General features: G+C 36.2%; 1 protein-coding gene across 1 annotated transcript in view; it reads right to left on the reverse strand.

Annotated features, from left to right (window-relative positions):
* The window catches only part of LOC138136198 (voltage-dependent calcium channel gamma-7 subunit-like), a 67,316-nt gene extending 54,339 nt beyond the window's left edge, over nt 1-12,977 (reverse strand). Inside the window, exons 1-2 of the mRNA XM_069055259.1 lie at nt 12,800-12,977; nt 9,641-10,132 (exon numbers count right to left, since the gene is read on the reverse strand). Coding sequence (XP_068911360.1) covers nt 9,641-9,857 — 217 coding nt within the window. The 5' untranslated portion in view covers nt 9,858-10,132; nt 12,800-12,977. The remainder of the gene's footprint in view (nt 1-9,640; nt 10,133-12,799) is intronic.
* Nucleotides 12,978-23,934: the final 10,957 nt, after the last annotated feature.

Raw genomic sequence — 23,934 nt, forward strand, 5'->3', positions numbered from 1 at the left:
ACAAACTATCAAACTAACATTATTATTATTACGGATTACACGCAATTACACAATTCAGGCCGTTTGAAGACGAAAAATAAAATGTTTGTAAAAGCTGTTGCTACGGTTTTTGCTTCTAAGATCCAAGGACGGTCGCGATACGGCACGATTTTTGCTATTCTTTTAACATTATAAAATGTTGGTGCTTCGTAGTAGGAAAAATTTAATACAATACAGGATGCGTAAGTTTCTTCTTTAACCTCGGAGGTTTCACGGCCCTCGGCTGCCGCCCCGGATAGGTAAAACGACTCTTGTACAATGAGGGACATGGAATCCTGGGCAGTCTGTTATTGTCATTTCAAAAAGTGTCAATGTAAATGCACCTTTACCGTCATTATGACTGATATTTTCAAAAAAACTGTCAACTTGGTTATGAGTAGCTAAGGTATGGTTTAGAAATTTTGACAACTGAATCACACATCTGCCCAGTTTTCCGTGTCCCCAATAGTAAAAGATAAAAAATTCTCGATTTAAATCTTCATTTTCTGGGGTTCAGCCCAGCTTGGTTGAAGACTAATTTATAACATAATTTTAGTTTTGAAAAATCAAATATTTCTTGGAAATTAAAAAAAAGTTATTTTCCTGTAAAGTGTCTTTTATGTAACAAATACGACAAAAAGTTATTAAGAAAAGTTGTTTAGAATCAACACCTAGGATCCTATACCAAATTTCAAAATAATCGGCCAACTATGATTTTTCATTTTTTTGATCTTTATTTCACAAATCAAAGAATTTTATTTTTAACAGTTCTTTTATTATGAGTAAAAAAAATTCACACTTAGATTATTACTACATAGTTACTGGTTTAACACTAACAAGTTATAATTAAATAAAAGTAAATTAAACCCTTAGATTAAATGGAAAAAAAATGAAAAATCATAGTTGGCCGATGATTTTGAAATTTTGTCTAGAGGCCTAGATGTTAATTCTAAACAAGTTTTTTTAATAACTGTTTGTCATATTTACCACATAAAAGGCACTTTACTCTACTTAACAAAAGGTTTTTTGAAAATTTCGAAGGCATACTTGACTTTTCAAAACTAAAATTATGTTTAAAATTAGTCTTTAACAAAGCAGGGCTAAACCCAAAAAATGAAAATTTAAATCGAAATTTTTTTATCTTTTACAAGAGTCGTTTCACCTATCCGGGGACACACTGTATATTTAGTAGATGTAAGAAAAGAAAAATAGCTCTTTGCTCTAAGGAGAAATAGTTATTTATATTAGAGTACGGTAGGAGTATTTTACAGCGTGAAAACTAGGTTTCAGGCACGAGGCGGAACCGAGCGACTAGTTAGTTGGAGCGCTGTAAAATACCTACCGCACGACATTTGCATTAGACTTTTCGGTTGACCAAATGTTTTATGAAATTACCAATGTCAAATTTTTTAACATACAGAGCAGTCAACTCTATAGGTTGTATTTTCAGTACATATTTGATTATGATTATTTATTAGACAATAAAAATAAATAAAAAATCATCGGAAAAATAATACAATTAAAATGTAGTATGTAACTCGTTTATTAAAATTTTAGTCACGAGTTTTATTAGACAGGAGCGTATCGAGGCGTTTATAAACCTTGTTGCATAATATACTCGTACTATTATGGTGTTTACAACTCCACCGATTCTATTGAAAGAGCTCCAATATATGGAGTGACATTTGAGACAAATGTTCCCATAGGGATATGTTGATACATCTATTATGAAAGCTACAATGAAATGTCATATTAGTTGTTTGGTAATTCTCAAGTGAACAAGAACTGATTCGCATCATGTCATGTAGTCCGCTTGCACTGTTTCAGTACTAATTGGATTTAAAAACAGGTCTGACTGTTCCAACAAAAACGATAGTTGAAGCTGAAGCTTGATAGCTCAAAAATTGTCATAATTGGTCACAATGTTGATCCAGTTCCCACAGGTTTCAAAGCTACTGTATGGAAAGTAGAGTCCGAAGCAATTGTTCACCATATAGTCTAAATTATAGATTCTGTTGAAAAACAAACATATTTCAAACGTATTCTCGTCCTAGCGCAGTAACAGATTTTATTCGGAATCGTATTGTAATATGCGCATTCCTAACCTTATACGAGGGCGGAAAGTTAACCATTCCTTTTTATGTTTACTTCCCTGTCTTGGTCAGTAATAGGCCACTTCCCGCCCTGTTATAAGTTTTCTCCAGTGGCGTACACAAATTGTCGAAAACCGGTAGAAATGAAACTGCATGAAATTAATTGTTTGTTTGCTAAAAATGTAATGATTCTGAATAAAATAGTATACAAACCTCGGTGGGAATATGTTTCATCCCTGTCTCGAGCATTAGCTGGTGAGTGAGTATTAATAATTTGTTAATGAAATTTTATTTATATTTTCATTTAAAATATACCTAAGTATGTTATTAATATTCCAATATGTTTAAGGTACATAAAACATTTAAATAAAAATAATTTATCTACTATCAATACATAATGCCAAACTTTATGACATACTAGTACGTAAAGTGGTACTTTTCCGTACTTCCACAGAAAAGTATGATCCCAGGTGAAACTTTTGAACTTTAGTCGTAGTTTAGCTGATATCAAAGTTGCAATAGCCGCATTTGACACAATCTTGACATCGGAGGAATTACTACTACAACTTTTGTTTATGTAATACTGTTTTTTTTCTCCATATAATGATTATTTCGTGCGGTAATAATTGATAGTATGATAGTAGACTAATCGTTGTAGGATATTGGTATCGCAACTTCATATTACGATCTACGTCGGCCTTGTCGTAAAATGACACGTTACGATACTTATGTCGTAAATAATTATTAGTTTACATTGTCTGTCATCTGTTTATGTAAACACTTTAGGTTGATTGCAATGATGTTTTAGGATGAATGATTTTGATGAAATAATTTAGTTTCTATTTAGAAAAAAAATAAATCAATAATTAAGTTTTTCGGCATATACTTGCTTCAATCAATTTAATCACTTCTGTTCCATACTCACTTATAATTTTTTGAATCTAACAAAAATGAAACAATTAAATTTATTGTAAAAAAATACTCTGGAGTACCTAGGTGGGCTGACGTAATAATACATTATTTGTCACAAAAGACGGTAGATTTACTCAGTTCCCTTACCTTTGACCTTCTGTGGGCGTATATTTTTCTTTTTCCATTTCACTTTCGTTTTACTGCCCGATTTACGCTAATTAATTAGCGTCAATATGTCTCCTCACTTTGACAGCAGGTGTTGGTTTGGAGCAAAATAGATTTTTCGCCTCCGCCTCAGCTCTGAAGCACCATTAGACACGAACATGATCTACTTTATTAGGCAATTTATTGCGGGATTTCACAAACAGAAACATTTAAGTGTGCTCACACATCCGGGTTAATTCCGGAGAAATTGCCAGTGATGCGTGAAAATTCCTTAATATTTAGATCTGACGGCGCACTCTCAGCTCTACTTAAAAGCAGTTATGCTTAACTACGATTGCTTTTTAAAATTTAACTACAAATTAAACGTCCCGGAAAATAGCCGCTTTAAATTGGAGCCGCCCATCCGGAGCAAATGAAGGAATTTAAAAAGCCGCTCTAAACTTTTGTAATAATATCACGACACAAATTTCTGAAATTTTTCGGCCAACAAGTCCGACTACATTTTTTTTAAATTAAGTCCCAGCCAAACAACCCCATTTCGGTATGCGATTGGATAAAACGGGCCCTGCAATAAAATTTCTGCAGGCTGCTCAAATTGCGTCCTGGATGTTGTCCTCTCTAAATTGCGCGTTTTTAAAACTAAAAGTTTTTTGAAATTACTTTCTCTTTATTTAATTAGACAATCATTGGGATGTGTTTTCGACTTGTCCCTAAATTAAAATGGCGAGCTTCAACTGACATGTGCTCGTTCGTTTCGCTTTTGACGATGATGATGACAAATGGAACATTAACCTAATAAACCAAATGAACGCAATGTGCTTTCTCGTTTAAAATCTACCTGAAAATTCCGAATCGTACAAGAGATTTGGATTTGAAAATATTTTTGTGGCCTAGTCGAATGTGACAGCGCGCCTGTCACGCTAATTGAAACTAGGACATTGAAATATGCTTTTTTATCGAAATAGACTGTCCGGATTTTGCAGTTAGACAAAACTGTGTTGTCATTGTTTTTTCATGCTACCCAGCTAATGGAATAACACTGCGCTTTTATCCTTGTGACGTTACCGGAAAGAATCCCGAAATGGGCTCCGGGTACATACATTCATGGCTTATTTTATGTCGTGGTTACAAGGGTTTTACGCCTATTTTTACGATGTTTAAAGACGTTATTTAGTGCGGAAAGAGAGATAACATGCAGATCCTCGCCGGCACCGGCAGGAAAAGGAGCGACGTATATTGGTAATGCAAATCATTTATCTGAATTTTTTCCACATCCTCTCTAGGAGATAAAGCCCTTCTTCCTTAACCGATTACTGAAACATTGACTTTTATTTCGATTTGAGAGTGTGGCGTTTGAAAAATATTGAGCGGAATAAAATGCTCTCCAAAGCTCATGAATAGCAGGTTTCGAGCCGTTATTAATTTTTTTTCCCTCCAGAAAGTTTTTCCCCCGACAAAAATAAACAAAAGAACTTTCCCCCCGGCATAAAAATGCACGAAATTAGCTGTGATCATGCCGAACTCGGTTCTGAGGATTCGCTAAGCGTGCACTATTAAATTTCAATCAGTCGGGGAATGAAAAATATAAGTTTTCGGGAGCAGCTTTCGATGTATTTGTGACAGCGTGACGTGGGGATTTTTGCAGTTCCTGATTTAATTTTATCTACAAATAACGGGATTTACTTTGTTGCGTAATACGTTTCTGTAATTCACGCCGAACAGTTTAAGCAAATTCACGGGAACCTTGTTTAAACTTTACAGAAATTACGGCTTTTGAGTGAAATTCGTTGGGGTGCGAAGATTTCGATGCGAAATATGACTGAACAGGAAACAGGTAAGAATCGCTGTTGAGGGCGGCAGAGAGAGATAAATTTGTTTATTCGTAAAGCCAGCAGGATTTCCCGTAATTGTGCAAGAATCTTTAACCTGTTGTTGACAATAAGTAGACGAATTTATTTGAGATACGTACAAGAGATTTCACACGCCATAAAACGAAAAGAAAACATTTTCAGCGATAAGAGGATTTAAGAAATATTGTAGTTTAAAAGTTCTTTTTAATTGAAGAGAAAGTTGTAGTTAGCAGCTTTTTAGTCCTTTTTTATGGAGGAATTAAACGAGAAGCATAGAAAGTTGTTGGTAACATGTTGTAGAATTTAATTGAGTAATAGTTTACCAGTGGCGGCTCGTAACATTTTTGGCTGGGTGGACAGACATTTTAATGTTATTATTACATTTTTTATTATGTTTGTTGTAATTGCTGGAAAGGAATTTCTGTGTTAGTCACTGCTAATTGCAGTGTCCAGCAAGAACCTACGGGAAGGTTCAGAAAATCTCTTGCCGGGAGTTGGGAGTTGGGCACTGCCCACCCTGCCACCCCTGACGAGCCGCCACTGTAGTTTACGTCTTGATTTCCGGTAGAAAAGACGCTATCTTGTGATAATTAATGCAACAAAGGATAAAAATAGAAAATCCAAAGCCGAAAAATAAATTGCCAAGGGTCCAAATTAAAAGCTAAAAGCTTACGGCAAAGTCACACAAGTAACCTGTAAGAGTGGCAGATGTCTTGGATTTTCTCATGGGCTATGAGTCATACGAGTATCTGCTCAAACGACAAATATCGTAGGCGCTACAAATCGACCGGAAAACATGGTCATTCGTTACGTGAGTTTCATCTGTCTCTCGTCTAATTTTAATGTATTTGAATTTGAAAGTAGTCGACGTTTTCAGTTTTCATTTACAGATTATTCACCGGTTTATGGCCCCACCTTCGCGCAGATATTTCCAAGGTCACAGCCCATGAGACGATCCAATACCTCTAATTACATAAACTGGAATAATGGAAATATTTTATCTTCTTGCATTTGAAAAAAACATATACATCAATTTTATTTTTTTGAAAGAAAGTAGCCATCTCCTATTGTTTGATGTTCTAATTAATGTCCTTTGAACTGACAGTTCTTGAGATATCGATTTTTAAATGGTTGAATTTCAATATTTCAATATCCTGGAGCCTAGAGCAAACGTTTTGGAGATTTATTTTTATTTGCTTATTGCTTTACTGTAGCTAGTCAATTGGAGTAAACTTTGCATTTGACATATGTAACTCCATTAAAAATCAAATCGGATGAGATCGGGAGATTATGCAGGCCGCTCAATAAATCCCTTTCTACTAATATTAAATTTAATTATGCATGAATTTAGGAGGTTCTTTTTGTTTAAAAAATATGCATTATAAACTTTTTATCGTTTGTTGTTTTACTTTACATTTTCTTATTAAACTATTCCTCCAAAGTTTACAATTGTTTTAAGACTTAAATAAGAATTTAATAACTTTCCGAATTTGAAATTAAATTAATTTAAAAAATGATGAGGGTGTCATTATGTGAAAACAGAAAGTTGCGGAAAGATAAAGATTATCTGAAAATATTTCTTTTTCTAATTTTGACATATAAAGTGACACTTTTCAAAATTATTTGAGGTTGGGAAACGTCACACTTTTCGTAACTGGTTACGAAAAGTAAAATCTTTCCTAACTGGTTAGGAAAAATTTATTGTATCATCAATTTGACACTGTCATATTTTTTGTTTTTAAGCAAAATAACCGTGCCTACTTACCTACTTGATATTTTAACACAATAATAATTTATTATTAATGAAATTCATTATTTCGTTTAACGTTTGAAGAAACTTTTTTTTTGTCAAAATTAAAAAAAATGCAATTTTGTGTAACTCGTGTGATTTTGCGGGATCTCGCTGCGCTCGTCCCGCAAATATTCCACTCGTTACACAAAATAACGCATTTCCTAACTGGTTACATAAATAGCTATTAAAGGAAACAAAATTGACTTGTCCAGGCCATTTCGAAAATCTCAACCGGAAAATATTTTCATCGTTCCAAACTTTCGGCGCTGAATGTATCATATCATATGTTTTGAGTCCGCGTTTTTATTTGTTTTTTTAATGTAACGGAAACATTTTTAGTCCAGAGAGAATTAAGCTACCTACACGTTTGTTTACATTAGCATGTTAAATATCGCCAGTTGAATTGGCAAATTGTTTTTACAAGATTTTGATTAATTTATGCTGTTTTTTAATATTATGAACGCGGTTCAAGCGGAGGCACAAAAACTGGCGTGCCCAAAAGCTTTGAAGAAATTCGCAACTGGATGTTTCGAAGGGCAGTCACCCCCTTTAAAATTTGAACATCTTTTAATAAAATAATTTAGTCGCGCCAAATGACTCTTACATATTTTACGAAATTCGGTAGCGTTTTGCATTACTGATACTGACTCCAGTTCGGCTGTTCCAAATTTCTAAATTTATATAGATGAGAAAATAATTGTTTTCTTGTGTGGTGGCGTTTGAGATAGCATGTCACGAGTCATCATCGCTGTTATTGTATCACAGAAATCACTGTAAAATGAGTCGACGTTACTGTACAAAAATACATTCGTCTTTTATGATGCAAGATTTAATACGGCCCGATCGCCCTGTGCATGAAAACAGGAGAAAAGTGGGTTGTGGCTTACATGGCAAATTTAATTAAATTTTGCAGAGTTTTTTATCCCACTTGTAAAGAGGCTTATGCGGATTATTTTTGTAAACAGGGATATTATTCCGCTGGGACACATTCAGAACGTCCCGTTATACCTACCCCACTAAAAGATTTGCTTCGGCAGATCTCTGGGCGTCTTTGTGTCAAAGATTAACGTTTTCGTCAGTCGTATTAAACGCCATTGTTGGAAGGATTCGGAAATAACCACAAGTATAAAGAAAAAATCAAAACACTTCAAGAGCTTTCCAGCCGGTCGGTGAACTTCGTAAATAATTTTTGATAAACTCCACTGAAAAACTGTTTTTCAACTCGGAAGAAATGTCATGATTTATTTTCCGAGCAGAGTGACTTATCACACGTTTCCTGAGCCTTCTTTGCCTTCCAGTATAAAAAATACGTGTTAACGGCATTCAAACAACAAACAGATGACCCAATTCCAAATGCAGAAATTTATAGGGTATTTCAGGAATGATAATGAGCCCGACGGAATTAAAAATGCAACCCACAATACATCAGGAACGTAAAGCTGAATATGGACAACGTAAATCTCCAGCTTTACGTTCCCAAAGTATTGTGGGTTGCATTTTTAATTCCGTCGGACTCTTTACAAGTAGTGATATACTCTGTATATTAAGGATGTTATAAGGCAAAAGAAAAAATTAAATTCATTTTCGACAGTGTTAACTAGATTTTGAAATACTTCCTACTAAAAAAAAATATAACTCTCATTTATACTTAAATATAGTAGTTCAACGAAGACGAGTCGTCTTAAATAATTTCTGGACGATTTATTTTTTTGAAATAACACAAACACATCAAGAGACAATAAATGTGGCGTATTTTAACGTATTTGCGTTTGATCTAACTTTCACTGCTTATTCCATTAATTTTTTTCAAATATACAGGTATTTCACAAGTGATAATGCGCCTGACGGAATTGAAAAATGCAACCCACAATACATTTGCAAAGTTAACCTAGATATTTCCCACGTCCATATCCAGGTTTACTTTGCAAATGTATTGTGGGTTGCATTTTCAATTCCGTCGGGCTCATTATCATTCGTGTAATACCTTGTATTATATGGGCAATGGGCTTAAATCTGGCGATCTTGGGAGCCACTCTGATGCAGTTCTCCTTCCAAAAAATGTTCGAATAGGAAAGTGCTTCTTTGAAATTGTCTTAGAGGCGGAGTATAATGTAGAGGCGCTCTATCTTGCTGAAGGGCAAATTTAAAAAAATCGATGGGGTGCCTGTCAGGGGGTGAAAGTTACATCAAACGTTAATTTGACACAAAGCTTTCCCCTTCATAGTTCTTTTGAGGTCTCTCTGTATCTTCCAAATAAATTAATTCTCTGGAAATTATTTAAAGTGGCTCGTTTTCTTGGGCCACCGCTATGTACAGGGTGTAACAGAATAAAATGCATTTATTTTAACTGCTAATAGTCCTCATCAATTACAACAATGTTTCTAAATAAAGTTTCTTGGAATTTGCAAGACTGAATTGCCATTTGTCCCCCCTTTATTTTGACGTGCCGTTCAGGTTTCACTTTCGTTTGTTTTTTGTTACCTCCTTGTTTTGTTTCTTTATTAAATAAAAAAAAATATATTTGGAAAAGTTGTAGTAGATGAGTCCTACGAGTATTAGGTACCAGTTAAAATAAATGCACTTTTTTCTGTTGCACCCTGTATATTTTTGAAGCAAATTTAATTAGATTATTTGGTGTGTGACTGTTTAAAGGTATTTTTAAGCGTGAAGCTGTGTCATCAAATTAGGCAGCGGAGGTAAATTTGCAGTTTTTTTTAGAGTGGAGATAGTTTGGTGGAAGATGAGCGAAGGACAAAAACACGTGTCTGGTGGTCCACTCGGCCTGCTTAAGTGAAAATCGTGTTACTTACGTAGAGAAGAAGAGTTGACCCTTTTGACCGAAGGACAGACCCTCCATAATCCGATACGAAAACTGATGGAAGTGATGGCTTGAGTGTTAGGAAGCGTGACAGGCTCTTTAGTGTAGAGCCACGAGCCGCTGACGAAGGCGATAAGTAGCGTGGCCAGGGCGAGAAGTCCCCACAGGAGGCCCAGCCTGGAAAGCGCACCCCGCGACTTGCAACACATCACAATGCACCTCTAAGTGAGAACTTTACATTAGATCCGATTCAGGCACCGCTTATTGTGGTAGACTGTTTTATGGCACTTATTGTCCTTGCTGAAATATGGTTCGCATCTAACGGCTCGACGACTGGTCCTGTATACATCTCGGTTTATTGCGGGGCACACGTTCCACCCGTATATTCGCACGCTGGATCGACGAAACAATGGTCGATGATGAGGAATTCATTTCCCGACGACGACGCTCCCTCCGGTACATGGCCGACGCTCATTTTACAAGTCTGCAAGGAAAAAATTACGCAGATGTAGAGGAATTCATGCAAATTCACCGACAATTCGCAATTTGCCATCGGCGAAATGTCAGCTTTTGTTCGGAAACACGATTCGTTTCGGGGTGCGGCGGCGTAGTTTGGGGTTGGGATAACTGCACAATATGAAGCCATTTATTGCGTTTCACCGACCACCACACGCGGACACGGAACGGCTGCTTTTTTCCAGGGGAATGTCAATAGTGGAGCGGTATGGAAAGATTTTAACAAAATTTTATTGCGCCGATATTGGAACTGCATTGTTTTATTCCAAACCTGCGGCAGTTAAACATTCGTTCAGAGCAGAGCTAAAATGCAAGCATTTTTGACGATAGGTATTTATGGGACCTAAGCGTATTTTTTTTAATGAAAGTGGTAGTTTCTACAGCGAGCCGCAGGCGAGGTAAAAAACACAATACGTCCAGAGGTGCATACAATATTTTTTGCACGTCTTTTGTACGAAGCGTTGTTTGAGTCCCTCAAAAGAGGGAGTACACCAGTAGCACTTTTGCTCCCTTGGGGGTAAAGGCACAGCAAGTTAATTTATTGATAATGGGATTGTTGCGTTGACATAATATGTCAAAGTAGAGGTCTTGGATTTTCTCATGGGCTACGAGTCTCTCTGTCGTCTATTTGTATGTATTTGAATTTGAAAGCAATCGATGTTTTCAGTTTTCATTTAGAGATTTTTCACTGGTTTATGGCTCCGCCTTCGCGCAGATAGTTTCAAGGTCACAGCCCATGAGAGAATCCAACACCAATAAAGTAACGCATGAACAAGCAAATAAAAATACAAAATGCTCAAGAAACAAAAGTGATTGGCAATATTTTCCATATATGGTTTATTTATTTAATTTTTGAAACAACCGTTTCCAAGACTTTTTACTCTTAAAATACTCTTACAAAAAGATGGAATTCTTGGTTGATTTAATTTTGTAATTTCCGTGCTGATCTAATTAATCTCGTCGCTTTTAGCTACCTGCTATTAGAGTAAAATATAACTACTTTGCCTTTACGTGAGTAACGGCATTATATTAATTTTGATTGCAGCTGTTAGCGGTAAGTACACCTCATGCATTATTAGTTAGTCATAAAGCTATAATCAGATTTTGCGAGCGTTGCTAATTATGTCAACACCGAAGTAAACATAAACATTATTAATTATGATATTCAAGTGCCCCAACCAGACCGTGGCGAATTTTGTCAACGACAAATAGTTGGGCACGTCGAGTGTAAATGGCACAAAGTTCCACCGATAGTGTCGCTCAGAATCGAGCAGCAAATGAGACCTTTGTGCCAGCCAACCGCTATTTTTTACATAAATACAATTTGATTACAATATGTCGATATTTTAATTAAAGTGTCAGTCAAAGCAGCGATCACAAATTGCTTAACACGAAACGTAATTTCGCTGGAACGAAAAAAGGCGGCCATCAGTAAAACGGGCACGTATCATTTATTACGTTTCGATTGCAGCTTATTAAAAAATAACGAGTCGCCGGGGTCAAAGTGCAAATGAATCCAAGTTGAATTTGATCAGGAATTGATTAGCACCAATCAGGTCCGGATTAGATTAAAAAGCCATCGCTCCGGTGATGAAGCGAATTAATATGGTTTTTCGCGTGATCGGCTCAGACGCGAGCTTTTTATTGTGACGTGTCGGCGAATGAAAAATCTTCCGCGATTATGGGGAGCTTTTTGCCGCGCGCTTTAATATTTTACATTAACAAATACCATCTGGCATCAACCGACGCAGGTCCATTAGGGTTTTTTGGTGACAGAGAGCAGCTTTGGACAAGGGTAGGACATACGAATGAGACCTATTAATCTCGGAGAGGTAATTGAGGCGGCATTACACAGTCCATTAGTCCGTGGTGATCTGATACATGCGAACAGCCAGATAAACCTAGATAGGAACATGCGAGCTTTAAAAGCTTCTCGCGCTGAAAAAGCCGTCTTCCGGTTCGATCCGGGCACTGAGGAAGTGTTTCCTGCGTTCATTTAAGTAATTTCTTCGGCGCGTATCTCCCGACGAGAGAGCTTTACAAAAAGATGAAAACCATTGTTGGAGGATATTTTAAGAAGCCACGCTTCTAAATCTTCATTGAAATTGAACCGACACCATTAATTTCCATCATATGCTCGAATTTTTCGGACGCAAAACAAACAGGAAAGCTCGCGCTTTCCTGCCGATTCTCTCGGCTCAACGTGTCATTATTTTAATTAAAAATTGCCGCGACTAAGATTGCACTTTCAAATTAAAATCTAATTTCGCCTCGAAGCGGACTCAATTAAGACGGCACAATGCCCCTGTGCACTTTCAGCGTTCAATAATATAATATACAATTTTGAAGATAATTAAGAAATTACGTATTTCAATGGCCATGTAAAATTGCTTTCTTTTCATTTGCACGAATTCGAAAATTGCCAACGACGAAAAATAAAGAAACAAATCTGGGATAACGCGAGAGGAACGTGTAGCTGGCGAAGGTGAGTTTTTATCGTGTGAAGCTCGTACTGCCATAAAAAATCCGCGCTGTTAAGATAATGTAATGGAATTGGACAAGGAGGCATGTCGGGTGCGATTTCGGCGAGCAAAAGCAAACTTCGAGGGCTGGTGTTATCGTGGGGAATATTTACCTAAGAGTGGTGTTGCATACGAGCATCAAATCACCCAAGCGTGTAAATTCATGTTAATTCGGAAACGTGGCACTTATCACGTACCGTTAAAAGCTCAGATACTTCGCTCGAGCCTCCAGCATACGTCAGACAGCGGCCGAGCGGAAGCTCGTGTCGCGGCAGCGGGACTGACTGAAACTCCGGTTAAGCTCCGGAGTGTCAGCGATGTTTGCGAGCGCGCCGCCGCCCTGGGTTTTGCCATCTATCAACCGGAGAAGTTTTTGCTTCCTAGTCAACATTTTTGATTGCTAATCTCGAACAGACCGAAAGCTCGCGCACAAATATGTACAGGGCGCGCTTTTTATTATGGTGGGTTTCGAAAAAAGGATTTCCGTTTTTACGAGTTTGTTGTTGGACGTCTTCGCCGTTTAATTGTTTTCGATTTTATTTATACGCCCGGACGAGGACGGGTTTAAAAAGTCAAGGGGGCGAACACGCCGCCATATAAAATTTATGGGCCGGCACAGCCGAAAAAAGATGAGTTCTGCTAAAATGTGTTTCGAATCACCGCGAACGGCGAGATTGTGCCGATTCGAGGTATAAATTTTAATCGAAAATTGCTTTAAACTCATTCATTAATTTTGCGCTCGTGTTTTCGCTGTTTCATTTAATTATTAAAGTTTTGAAGGGGAAGGGATTTTGTGTTCATTTCAATGTTTAGCCCGTTTTTAAAGAGTTCATAAATTCGGTCTGGAGGAACTGTGAAAAAACACCAACGGGCTCGGACCACGAGGAGCTCATGTACTGCCATTAACCGCTTCCATTAAATTACAACTTCACACGGTGTTACCAAGTTTCGCTTGTTCGCTGACCTACTATAAACAACTTATTAATAGAGGTGTAACTTGGTTCATTCAACCCACTCAAAAATTTATTTTACACCCTACCACTTTAGTCTGTCCAAAAGTGATACTGAAAGATTATTTAATTAAGTAAGTAAATTCATAAATAAATTAATTGATTTAAATAGTTGTTGGTGACCTCAGAATTGTTTACCAACGGTTTAGGAATTTTGTGGACAGAATAATTTAAAATTAATTTCAGTAAATGGAATGCCATCAATAATTATTTGAAATAAATTTTGAAATTCGACGTGTTCACACACCAGTGTTATAATTGAATATTTTACGACTACGTCCTGTTATGATAAATAATATCACGATCATACACTGAATGTTTTCTGATTTATTTACTAAGCTACAAACGACATGGAATTAACAATGTATTGCTTTTGTATCCGTTAAAGTGCATTTGTGGTTATTCTAGGAGAAATAATCTGAATTGTTTTCATTGTTTGTACAAAGATTTAAGAATAATGATAATAGTAATGACATAATAGTAGTGTCCAGTTTATGCAAGGTGATTCACGAGTAATAATGAGCCAAACAAAATTTGTGATGCAACCAACAATACATGCCCCTCTTCTTAGTTTCTTAGTTTGTGTTTTTATTGATTATTCCACATAATGATTTTGATTACTATTGATCATTATTACTCGATACTCGTGAATCACTCTGTATTAATATAAAAATGACATACTTCTTGTTTCTGTTGAAAATACAAATTGAAAATTTTCTGTTACCATCACGAGAATGTATTTTTAAACATCTTTTGATATTATTATTGTCGACGCCGGATTTATCTATCATTATGGAATTTGAATTCAAACGAAAAAACATGTGTGAAAATTATGCCTTTACAATGCCTTCTATTTTAATAAATTTGTAAGTTTCATTTACATTACCTTTACATTTACATTTAATTACATCTTCATGCATTTCAGTGGAACAAAAGACACAAAATGTGTTTGAATATAATTTTTAATTTAATGTTTTAATATCATCCACTATACACGGTATGTCACGAGTGATAATGAGCCCGATGGAATTGAAAATGCAACCCACAATACACTTGCAACGCTAATGTGGATGTTTGTTTTTTGATTTAAAAAGCGTGACACATATAGTCCATTTTTTTTTATTATAGTCCGATGAGCTTAGTCCGAATCAAGAAGTCGACATGACCTGCGTCTGCTTTCCACATTTGACAGCAGTGCATGGTTCTACCAATATTTGAAAATTTATTTGGGCAACATGAGACAGATATTTTGTTCTTTCGTGCTTTCTTGGTTTTTCTGCAAATTCATTCCTCCGTTTTAATTTTGTCTTTCAAAAAACCGCTCCCTTCAGAACTCTTTTGATAACTATTTACATATCAACTAATAGGTCAGATATATTAAAAATTGTTGAAAACAGCACAAAACAACCACGTTTAGACTGTCTTTCTTTCTTCCTAGATTTTGTTTCGGCAACGCCATGAACACAGAACAACTTACCTGTTAACTTCCAGTCTTGCAAGTTTCCGCGCAATTCCAATATTATTTTTGCAATTTACAAATTCTGTAAATGAATCTGTCCACATGCTTTTCGTTGGCATCCTACGGAGGACATTTCAAGCAACAAAATTATCACAAATAATGTGGTTAAAACGTAACCTAAAAATTTGACGTCGCTAATGTAATAAACGTACAACTCGTGTCTTGCTCGAATCACACATGCTAAAGTGAGATGCCTAGTGGGACACGCTTAATACAATACGTACAAGAATCCAATAGTTTATTTACATTATGTTGAAAAGAGATAGCAATATGACAGTTGTTCTGCTTTTTAATTGATACATCGGACTATAATTAAAAAATGGACTATAGTTAACTGTGCAATTTCGTGAGTTGTGACGTAAAGGTCATTCACTTGGTTAAATGAAATTGTGAAAAAACGAAGATTTTTTGGGAAAATGTTTATTGTCTGCATAAACGCGCATACATTCGCCTTAAATCAGGATAATGTCTCTTTTCTCATCGTGCGAATGCATTTTAATCGTCGTATTTTAACCTTTTCGTAAATGCCAGTTGTGACAAATACAATTTTTGGAAGCAAAGCTATCATGGATTCATAATTTCATTTTAAAACAATACGATATTTAAAATATCCACGTTAGCGTTGCAAATGTATTGTGGGTTGCATTTTCAATTCCGCCGGTCTCATTATCACTCCTGAAATACCCTGTATAAAAATGTAGATAAAGTAATTACAAAGTTTTATTAATTTTTATCATTTGTCTAAACTAAATAGAAGTTAATGAACGCCTCCTGCAGGATTTTCCTTAACTTTATAGTCCCTTTTGTGTACGTCGCCTTTTTCTCGAGACACTTTTATTGGTAAAGAATTACATATCCGAGTTGAGGGCCTCCTATTCTCGAGGTTCATCCAAAATCTGCTTATCTTTCACATGAACGGTGTGCAGAAGCGCATTTCTAAAAGGTTTGTTTAAATAAAACCAAAAGTTACGGGAGAATAAGGGAAATAAACCGCCCTTAAGATAGGCTTCTTGTCATAGAAATTCACATCTGAAGAAGGCAGTAGCTTCAAGCAATCGGGCACATCTGGCTTGAGCACGGCGAGGTTGTCATGTTACCCATGTGGAGGATAAATAGAATAATAAAATAGATATGTCTCTGTCACTGACTGTTGTCTGAAAAAATTTTCAAAGACGACGGAATTTCCCGCATTTTTTCTCGTTCTTGACGTACATTTTTCGAAGTGAGTTTCACCTTTAAACGCTTCAATCGAAATCGTCGTGGAAATTATCCATAGCGAGAGTGTGCGATATTTTTCACGTTTATAAATCCGGGTCATTTGTCAGGGCACTAAATATCATAAATAACAAGACGCCGAGCCAACAGCTTCGTATTTTTTGCAACAATTTCAAATGCGAAATTTGACAAATTGGTTAAAGTTTCCTGTTTCTTTTTCTGGAGTTGCGAATAAAAAAGGAGTCGCTTTCTTTACCTTAAAATACACAACTTTCGTAGTTTCTGTGTCTAGGGAAATATAATTCCGAGGACGAAACAACAAAGAGGGATAAAGTAAATTTTGATTCTGTTTTGTGAAAAATGGCATGAATTTTTCTCGTCCCCCACATAATTTTTAAGCTCGCAAATTTTTGAATGAAACCGTAAACCTAATTGCTCGGCAAATTAGGGCTTTTATGGCGCAGCTTATAATAAAAGAAAAAGCATTTTTACAGCGTCATATAGCTGGATATTAAAAATGGAAAGAAGCTACAACATAAAGACAGTTATTTAGAAAATACCCGGATAATGACTTCGGAAGAGTTATCGGTGGTAAGAAGAGCATTCTCCCGGAGTGCACAGATGAAAAGACGCAATCTGCGAAATAGCGATGACCCAGATTGTTTCATGCAAATTGTCGTAAAGTTTAAAAGTCTGTTCGTCGACGTAATGAGTGACGTTCGCGGAGCAAGTGAAAAGTTTCAAATGCACAATTGTTCGCAACTGCATCGCACACTTCTGGCTAATTTCTTGTAAACAGTTTCAGATTTCGTAAGTTGCAGAATTGTGCGCGAAGTGAGGAGGTTAAGCTCATTCGAGGCTCTTCAGCCAGCTCAACTGATATCGTAAAGTTCGCGCAAAGTTGATAACGCCGGAGTACGCCACGTACTTAAATTTAACGTATTGTCTGCAACATTAGGCCTTCAGCGCCGCAAGAATTTTCATGAAGTGAGCAAAGTTGACGGCACGCACTTCACCGTTCTAATCTGTTAAAAGTACCGAAATTAATTAAGACTCGCTTAATATTTAAATTATTTCGTCGCAGCATTAAATCACAATTTTCGCTCCGCCGACATACGCGGGGGCCGCTTTTGACTTGAAATGTTGATTTTGCATTTAACGCCGCCTTCATTTGATTTCGGCAAAGAAATCGGACAAGATAAAGAAGGGAAATTGAACAACACGAATCTGGATAAGACAGATCAGGAAATTAGGTATCTCGGATTTTTTTTCTCTCATTCCTTCATCTACTGGAAGATCAAAAATATTGAAAAGCCACCGCAAGTGAACAGCCACCGAATGCGAACAACAAACCGTGTAACAGGCAATTATGCAAACGCTGTCGATCATTTTCAGCTTTTTGTTAACATCGAAATTAAACAAACCGGTTTAGTTTGCTCTCTAAAACACCAACCACACATCTAAATTAATTTACCATTGATTTTATATCATTTTGTCAACAAGTAATATTTTTTTTAAGTTAAATACAATTATTCAGAAAATCTTTCCAGTGGATTACGTCATACTGAACTTGCTGAAAATGCTCTTACAATGTTCAGAAGCTGTGGGTGGGAGGATTCCGAACGTTGGCCTCAGTAGGCATATTTTACACGAAACTTTGGGGAACTTCTCAAGATACGCTCTCTAGGACACGACATAGTTCTCTTATTTTGCAGATAATTAAATGGTTTTAGTGTTGAAAATTTTAATTGAAAATACTGTAATTTTTATAATAACGAATTCGCCACATTTTATGGAAGGCACAGACACACACCAATCATATTATAAATCAAACCAAAAGTGTACCCCATCTTTTGTTTTATCGAAACGTAGGTCTTACCTTGATCGTACGCTGATTTATACAGAATGTCTATAAATGAATGTGGGGTCTTAGTAGGCGTTGAAAGTTTGTCGACTCTTTCATCAGAGATCCAATAATGTTAGTATGATCTACCATATGCAACCCTCAAAACAAATTGGTTTTACTGCTTTACAAAGAAAATGAAATAAAAATAAAATAATGAAATGCATAATTGCTATTAAAATTAACTTCCATTTAAAACAACCAAGTGAGTCTGATACAATTAAGTAAAATAGTTGCAGCAAGGAACACGTTTTTGGATCGCTGTTTTAAAGCTCTCCTCGTAAACCTTGGTTGTAAAAATTTTCCAAGTTACATTTTTAACGGCTTTCCCTGGTGATCGCTCCGCAATAAGAAACAGATACAGACATATAGCCAGTCAATAAAAGCAATTGCTGACAAGATAAGAGAATTGTGTGATCGTTACGAAAGTGAAAGCTTTCACGATATCTTTGAGGAAGTTCTCCAACAATACCAATAACCTTAATTATGTAGGTGAGTGTTCGAAGAACACATCTAAAAGCCACTCTCGAAGCCTTATATCTTTCAGGCGCGTATTACTGAAGCGCAATCAACAACAGGTCCAGATGCTGTAACGTAAAAAACGGCTTGATGATACGGTTACATATCGCCATGGCAATCTGCCAGTGTTTTAAACACACGTTTCCGGCTATTTTGCGGATTTTAGATGTATCAAATATTGGGAGCCCACGTAACAGCTGCACCGCAGCCACTATCTCATGATAACGCAAAAAATTCCAATTTCTTAGTGACTTTTTCGTTTTATTTACTCATGACATCAAATATTTTATGGATAAACCTCCAAGCGCAATAAAAAAATGTCTGCTGAAGAGAAACGCAATTTAAGGAACACTTCTCCGGGCTCGTTTCATGAAACCAACGACAACTGGCGTCTTCGATTAAAAAATATATTAAAATAAGGCACCAGTCGGGAAGGACGAAAATCTGATTATCGCACCAGCAACTGGTCATGTCCCCGTCCTTTTCACATTTAATTCATTTCATTTTAGTTTTGTAATTTCGTTTCGAGCTCTCCAATCGTCGCTTTGTCAGATTGAAAATCACAAGTTTATTTCATTCACTCCGGAAGAATTATATTCGTTCCGGGGAGAGACGTGGACGCGTGAAAGGAAGAAAAATGAATCGCCAAAAATATTTGGGTGTTGTTGGGGGATTAAGGGAAGCTTCAATCGTGCGTGGTGGCCAGACTAGTTCTTGCAATTAAGAGAGTGGGAGGAAGAACTGTGCAGATAATTTATTTAAGACCACAGACGGACAAATGTACTGCGTATTTTATTCAATAAGTAATAAAATCAAAGTAAAATGGGCTGGCGGCGCAGCTGCTACAAACGAAAGTATTTAGACTTTAGATTTAGATTTTACTGTCGTAAAAGGGACATAATTAAAAAAAATTAAATGAAATCTGTTGAGTAAATTGTATGTGAAACTTTGATTGGCAAAATATTGCCAGTCTCTTAAAAAATCCATTGGTTAATTATTATCGTTAACAAGTGAAAAGAAGGTTTTGTTATTGCTGCAATTGCAATTAGTTTACCTTGTCCTGAATCGTGTAGCAAGACTAGTTTATACTCGTAACACACATCGTTAAAAAATGTGGTAGCTTTGTTGTCCGATAAAGTTTCTTCATATTATTCAACTTACTCCCTGTTGTCACATCATATACTTCATATCAAAAACAAAAATCTGGTGCAACTTAGCTTAGGTAGAGACACTTTTGATAAAGAATGCTTCTAGCAGCTCCAAACTGTTTCCAGATTGTAGGATTTCCGCATCGTACCTATTGTACGAACGAAGACATTTTTTTTAAATAAAAATATTTTTTATATTAGGTAGAATTTTTCGTTTTATTTATTGATTTTTAATAATAACAATACATATTTAGCTGAAAATGGAGAAGTGTGTTTCTAGACTAAATTGGGGGAATTGCGATCAGTTAATTTAAAACGTGCTTATTTGATGGATATTTTAGTGCTATGGAATACCGTGAGATCGAAAAAAAAGTTAGAATTGGCTGTGACCAAAAATTCCAGTTGACAATTCGTTAAGATTTCAAGTCTTAAAAGTTAGGTTAGGGATTTTGAGAACGTTGAAATCTTGATTTTCATAAAGGTGTGAATTATGTGTGACCTGTCGGTTGTAAAAGAATTTCCTCAGCTAGTGCAATGAAACAATGAGATTTAAAACTCCTGCGCCTTTATTTAACGGTGAGCACGCAGCTTGTTTATAAATTGATCCAACGATTAATATTCAGAGAGGTTATGTTGTGGGGGCTCTTATTGTCAAGGGGTTTAATTTCATGCACAACAGACACACGATAGGGAAAAGAGTGCAAATCTTTTTTAAGGATAAGCGGAACTGTACCAAATGATAGGTTAGTTTCTTGGGTTAACCTCCGGATGGATTTATTTTGGGTCTCTGCAATTCTTTGTTCAACCTCTTCAATCTTTTCAGCTGTTCTTTTTGTCGGTCGTCCACTGCCTTTTTTGCACAGAACACTACCTGTTTCCAAAAACATGTTTACTCATTAGTAGACCTTCTGGGCAAGTTGTTGGTAAGTGCCTAGGAAGTCCGGAAACTTTTGCTGAAATTCCTCAAAAACTCGAGGTGTCGAATAGCACCATTCGCCGTTCTCAAGTCTTTCTCCATTTCTGAAGTAACACTGCACAATGAAAATTTTTTGCTCTAAAGTAAACATATTGTAATAACAAATTTTAACAGTCGATAAATAATGACAATTACCATTGTAATGACAATTGAATTAAATTTTTACGTGTTGCCAACTGAAGCGTATTAATCACGGCCTTCTCGATTTTATTTTCGATCGCACTAAACAATTGAAAAATTTTTTACTTATTAACATGTTATCTTCAGGAAAAATTTTGAAATCATCACAATAAAAAAATCTTGAAAAATAAGCTTGATATTGAAAACTTCCCCGACTATGGAATAATTCCGATCGCCTGCTCGTGGTTGTAAAAAGTCAAAAATTTTCTGTTAGAATCACTTTTTGTACCGATTTTTGGTTCCCCTGATTCTAATTTTCCCCGATCGGAATTCCCCCGTTTCTCCATATTTAATGACAGGATAAAATTCGATGCCTTTGGACTCGTGAGGACTTGTTTTAACTTATTTTGTGCACGCTTTAGGATTTAAACCAAATCAACTGTTCGAACTGAATTGCAAAAAATAATCGTAGAGAGAAAATGTATTTTCTAAACTTCCTCCGCCCTGCACTGCCAAACAAAAAACGCTCAGCAAAACTTCGCAGTTTAATTCCAGTGCATTCAGGTCGGTTATAAAATCAATTTTCGTTTTATTTTCCGAGCGAGTTTAATTTATTTTGCAGTACCTGTGGGGCATAGCGCCGTTTACGCCCCTTAAAACACTGGGGTTTTCTACAATCTGGAGTGTATATGTAATTCATTTACGACCGGACGTGACTTCCGCCACTTTCGGTCTACTCTGAACACTGCAAGAACCGACTCTTATTGAGTTGTTTATTGAGATTGGTTTTCGAGGCGTTTAGATATTTATTAAGAAAAAAATGGAAAAGGCGGAGATCGATAAAGATGGGGGAATGTTGTGATTTCGGTTTTCAACGGGGTTGTTTGTCGGGGAGCACATATATAATTCCAATCAGCCCTTAGCTTAGTCGGTGGACGGTTGCAGGCTCGTTTCGCTGACAGATCCGTTAGCCCTTGCTTCATGTACTGGAACTAATGGAATTGTTTAAGCCACACTACATTACAAATCTAATGACCTGGTGATAGAACTTTATACACATTAACTCGACGGTACTAGAGGGGGCATCTAGGACGAGTGATTTTTTACCGTTGCCGGATGGTCCTTCTTCTCAAATTATGCGTAATGTGGAGAAATCTGCGAGGGAGACGGAAACGGCTTTAATTGAATTGTCGGCAAAAAGAAAAATTGTCCTGACCAAAGTCTAGGGGATTACCCGTACAAGATGTTGCCGTTTTCTGTGCCAGTTGAGCGAAGTAAATAAAAATAAAAACTTCACGTCCCATTCAGTGGAGAGTTTGTCAATACAGGCACAAATTAAATTTGTAATTAAATGAGGAAAGTGGAAAAAGTGGAGTCTTGATAGAGACTAGATTCAAAGACGCACATTCAGATTTTAATTATTTAAGAAATACCACATTGCAGGTTTGGAATAAGTTAAAAAGCCAAGCGCTTATGAATTTAATTTAAGTTAATTGAAACTGAAACAATAATTTTAACTCGAGAGACTTAAGCCTAGTGAGAGACAAGTTTAAAAAAAAATGTATAAATTAGCGCTGAATAAACTCTGTTATATCGTTCCGCTGTAATTTGTCCAAAATCAATCGAAATATCATTTTCGCTGTTTGATTTGGCGAGCTTTTCATTACTGATATTATTTTTATGTTTTTAACATCGCGCGGATGCCAAATGTAAACAAAACTGTGATTATTTTTTCGTCGAGGGCCTAATTATTTTTGGCCGAGGCGTAGCCGAGGCTTGACAACAGGCTAGGGCAAATGGCATTTTTTGGCAGAGGTGCACATTAAATTTTTTAGGCGACATCATTGGAAAAATTATAGATTTATTGTGTATCTACCTTTTTCAAATACATAAATTTATTAATACATATTAACAATATTTTTTATAGTATTTTTTATCAGCTTGCCAACAAAACTAGAAATTTACTACATATTTGGAATACAATTACATACTTATTTACATAATTTATGGTGACAGGACAATGATCGGTTTTGTCGGTTTCGTTGCTAACTTACTAAACAAACCAACAGATGGCGCCACGGTCAGCGTCCGAAAAAGATTACTTTTCGTCCGCTTGTAAGTACGTAATTACCGTTTTCATTATGGGTGCCTAAAAGAATATTTGAAATGTTTGCGATCCAAGAAATGCGTTCTGCGTAGTTTTGCGACAAGGTGTTGAGGTAGTCGCGCTGTGTAAACTGAAAACTAGTGATGTGTGGTTCGTCAAAGCTTGAATCTGGAACATATCCCGGAGTTATATCGTGTTGAACCTGATACTCCGCTTGAAATTTAATGTCAGTACTCCACAACATTGCCGCTAACCCGCTTCTCATCAGAAAGAAAACTGGAAAACAATGCACGGATAACACTGCTGTAACAATTATTTTACTGTCAGCAGCTGGAGCTGCAGTCATGATTGGGAGTTATCTCTGAGCAGTGAAATATGCTTGGGGTTTATTATTTTTTGATGCAGTTGTAATAATACAATTATTTGTTTATAGCAGTTTGTTTAAATTTACATTGTGGGTAATTATTTCTCGAGAATTGAACTACATATTTATTGTAAACTTCATTTAGATTCAGGTGCTTTGAGTCCCTGTTATTTGAATATAACTGTGTTTGTTAAATATGAAAATTGAACACTCACAATTTTCCACCAGCTTTTAAAGTTTGTTTTTTCAATTTATTGTAAGAGAAACAAACTGTATAAATTAACATTGGATAAATAACAGTAAATATTAAAAAAACAGCAGAAGTAATCACTTGCACAAAAGGAGGCATTATTTGTGTACTCGGCAT

This window comes from Tenebrio molitor, chromosome 1 (assembly GCF_963966145.1).
Source record: "Tenebrio molitor chromosome 1, icTenMoli1.1, whole genome shotgun sequence".
Lineage (NCBI taxonomy): Eukaryota > Metazoa > Arthropoda > Insecta > Coleoptera > Tenebrionidae > Tenebrio > Tenebrio molitor.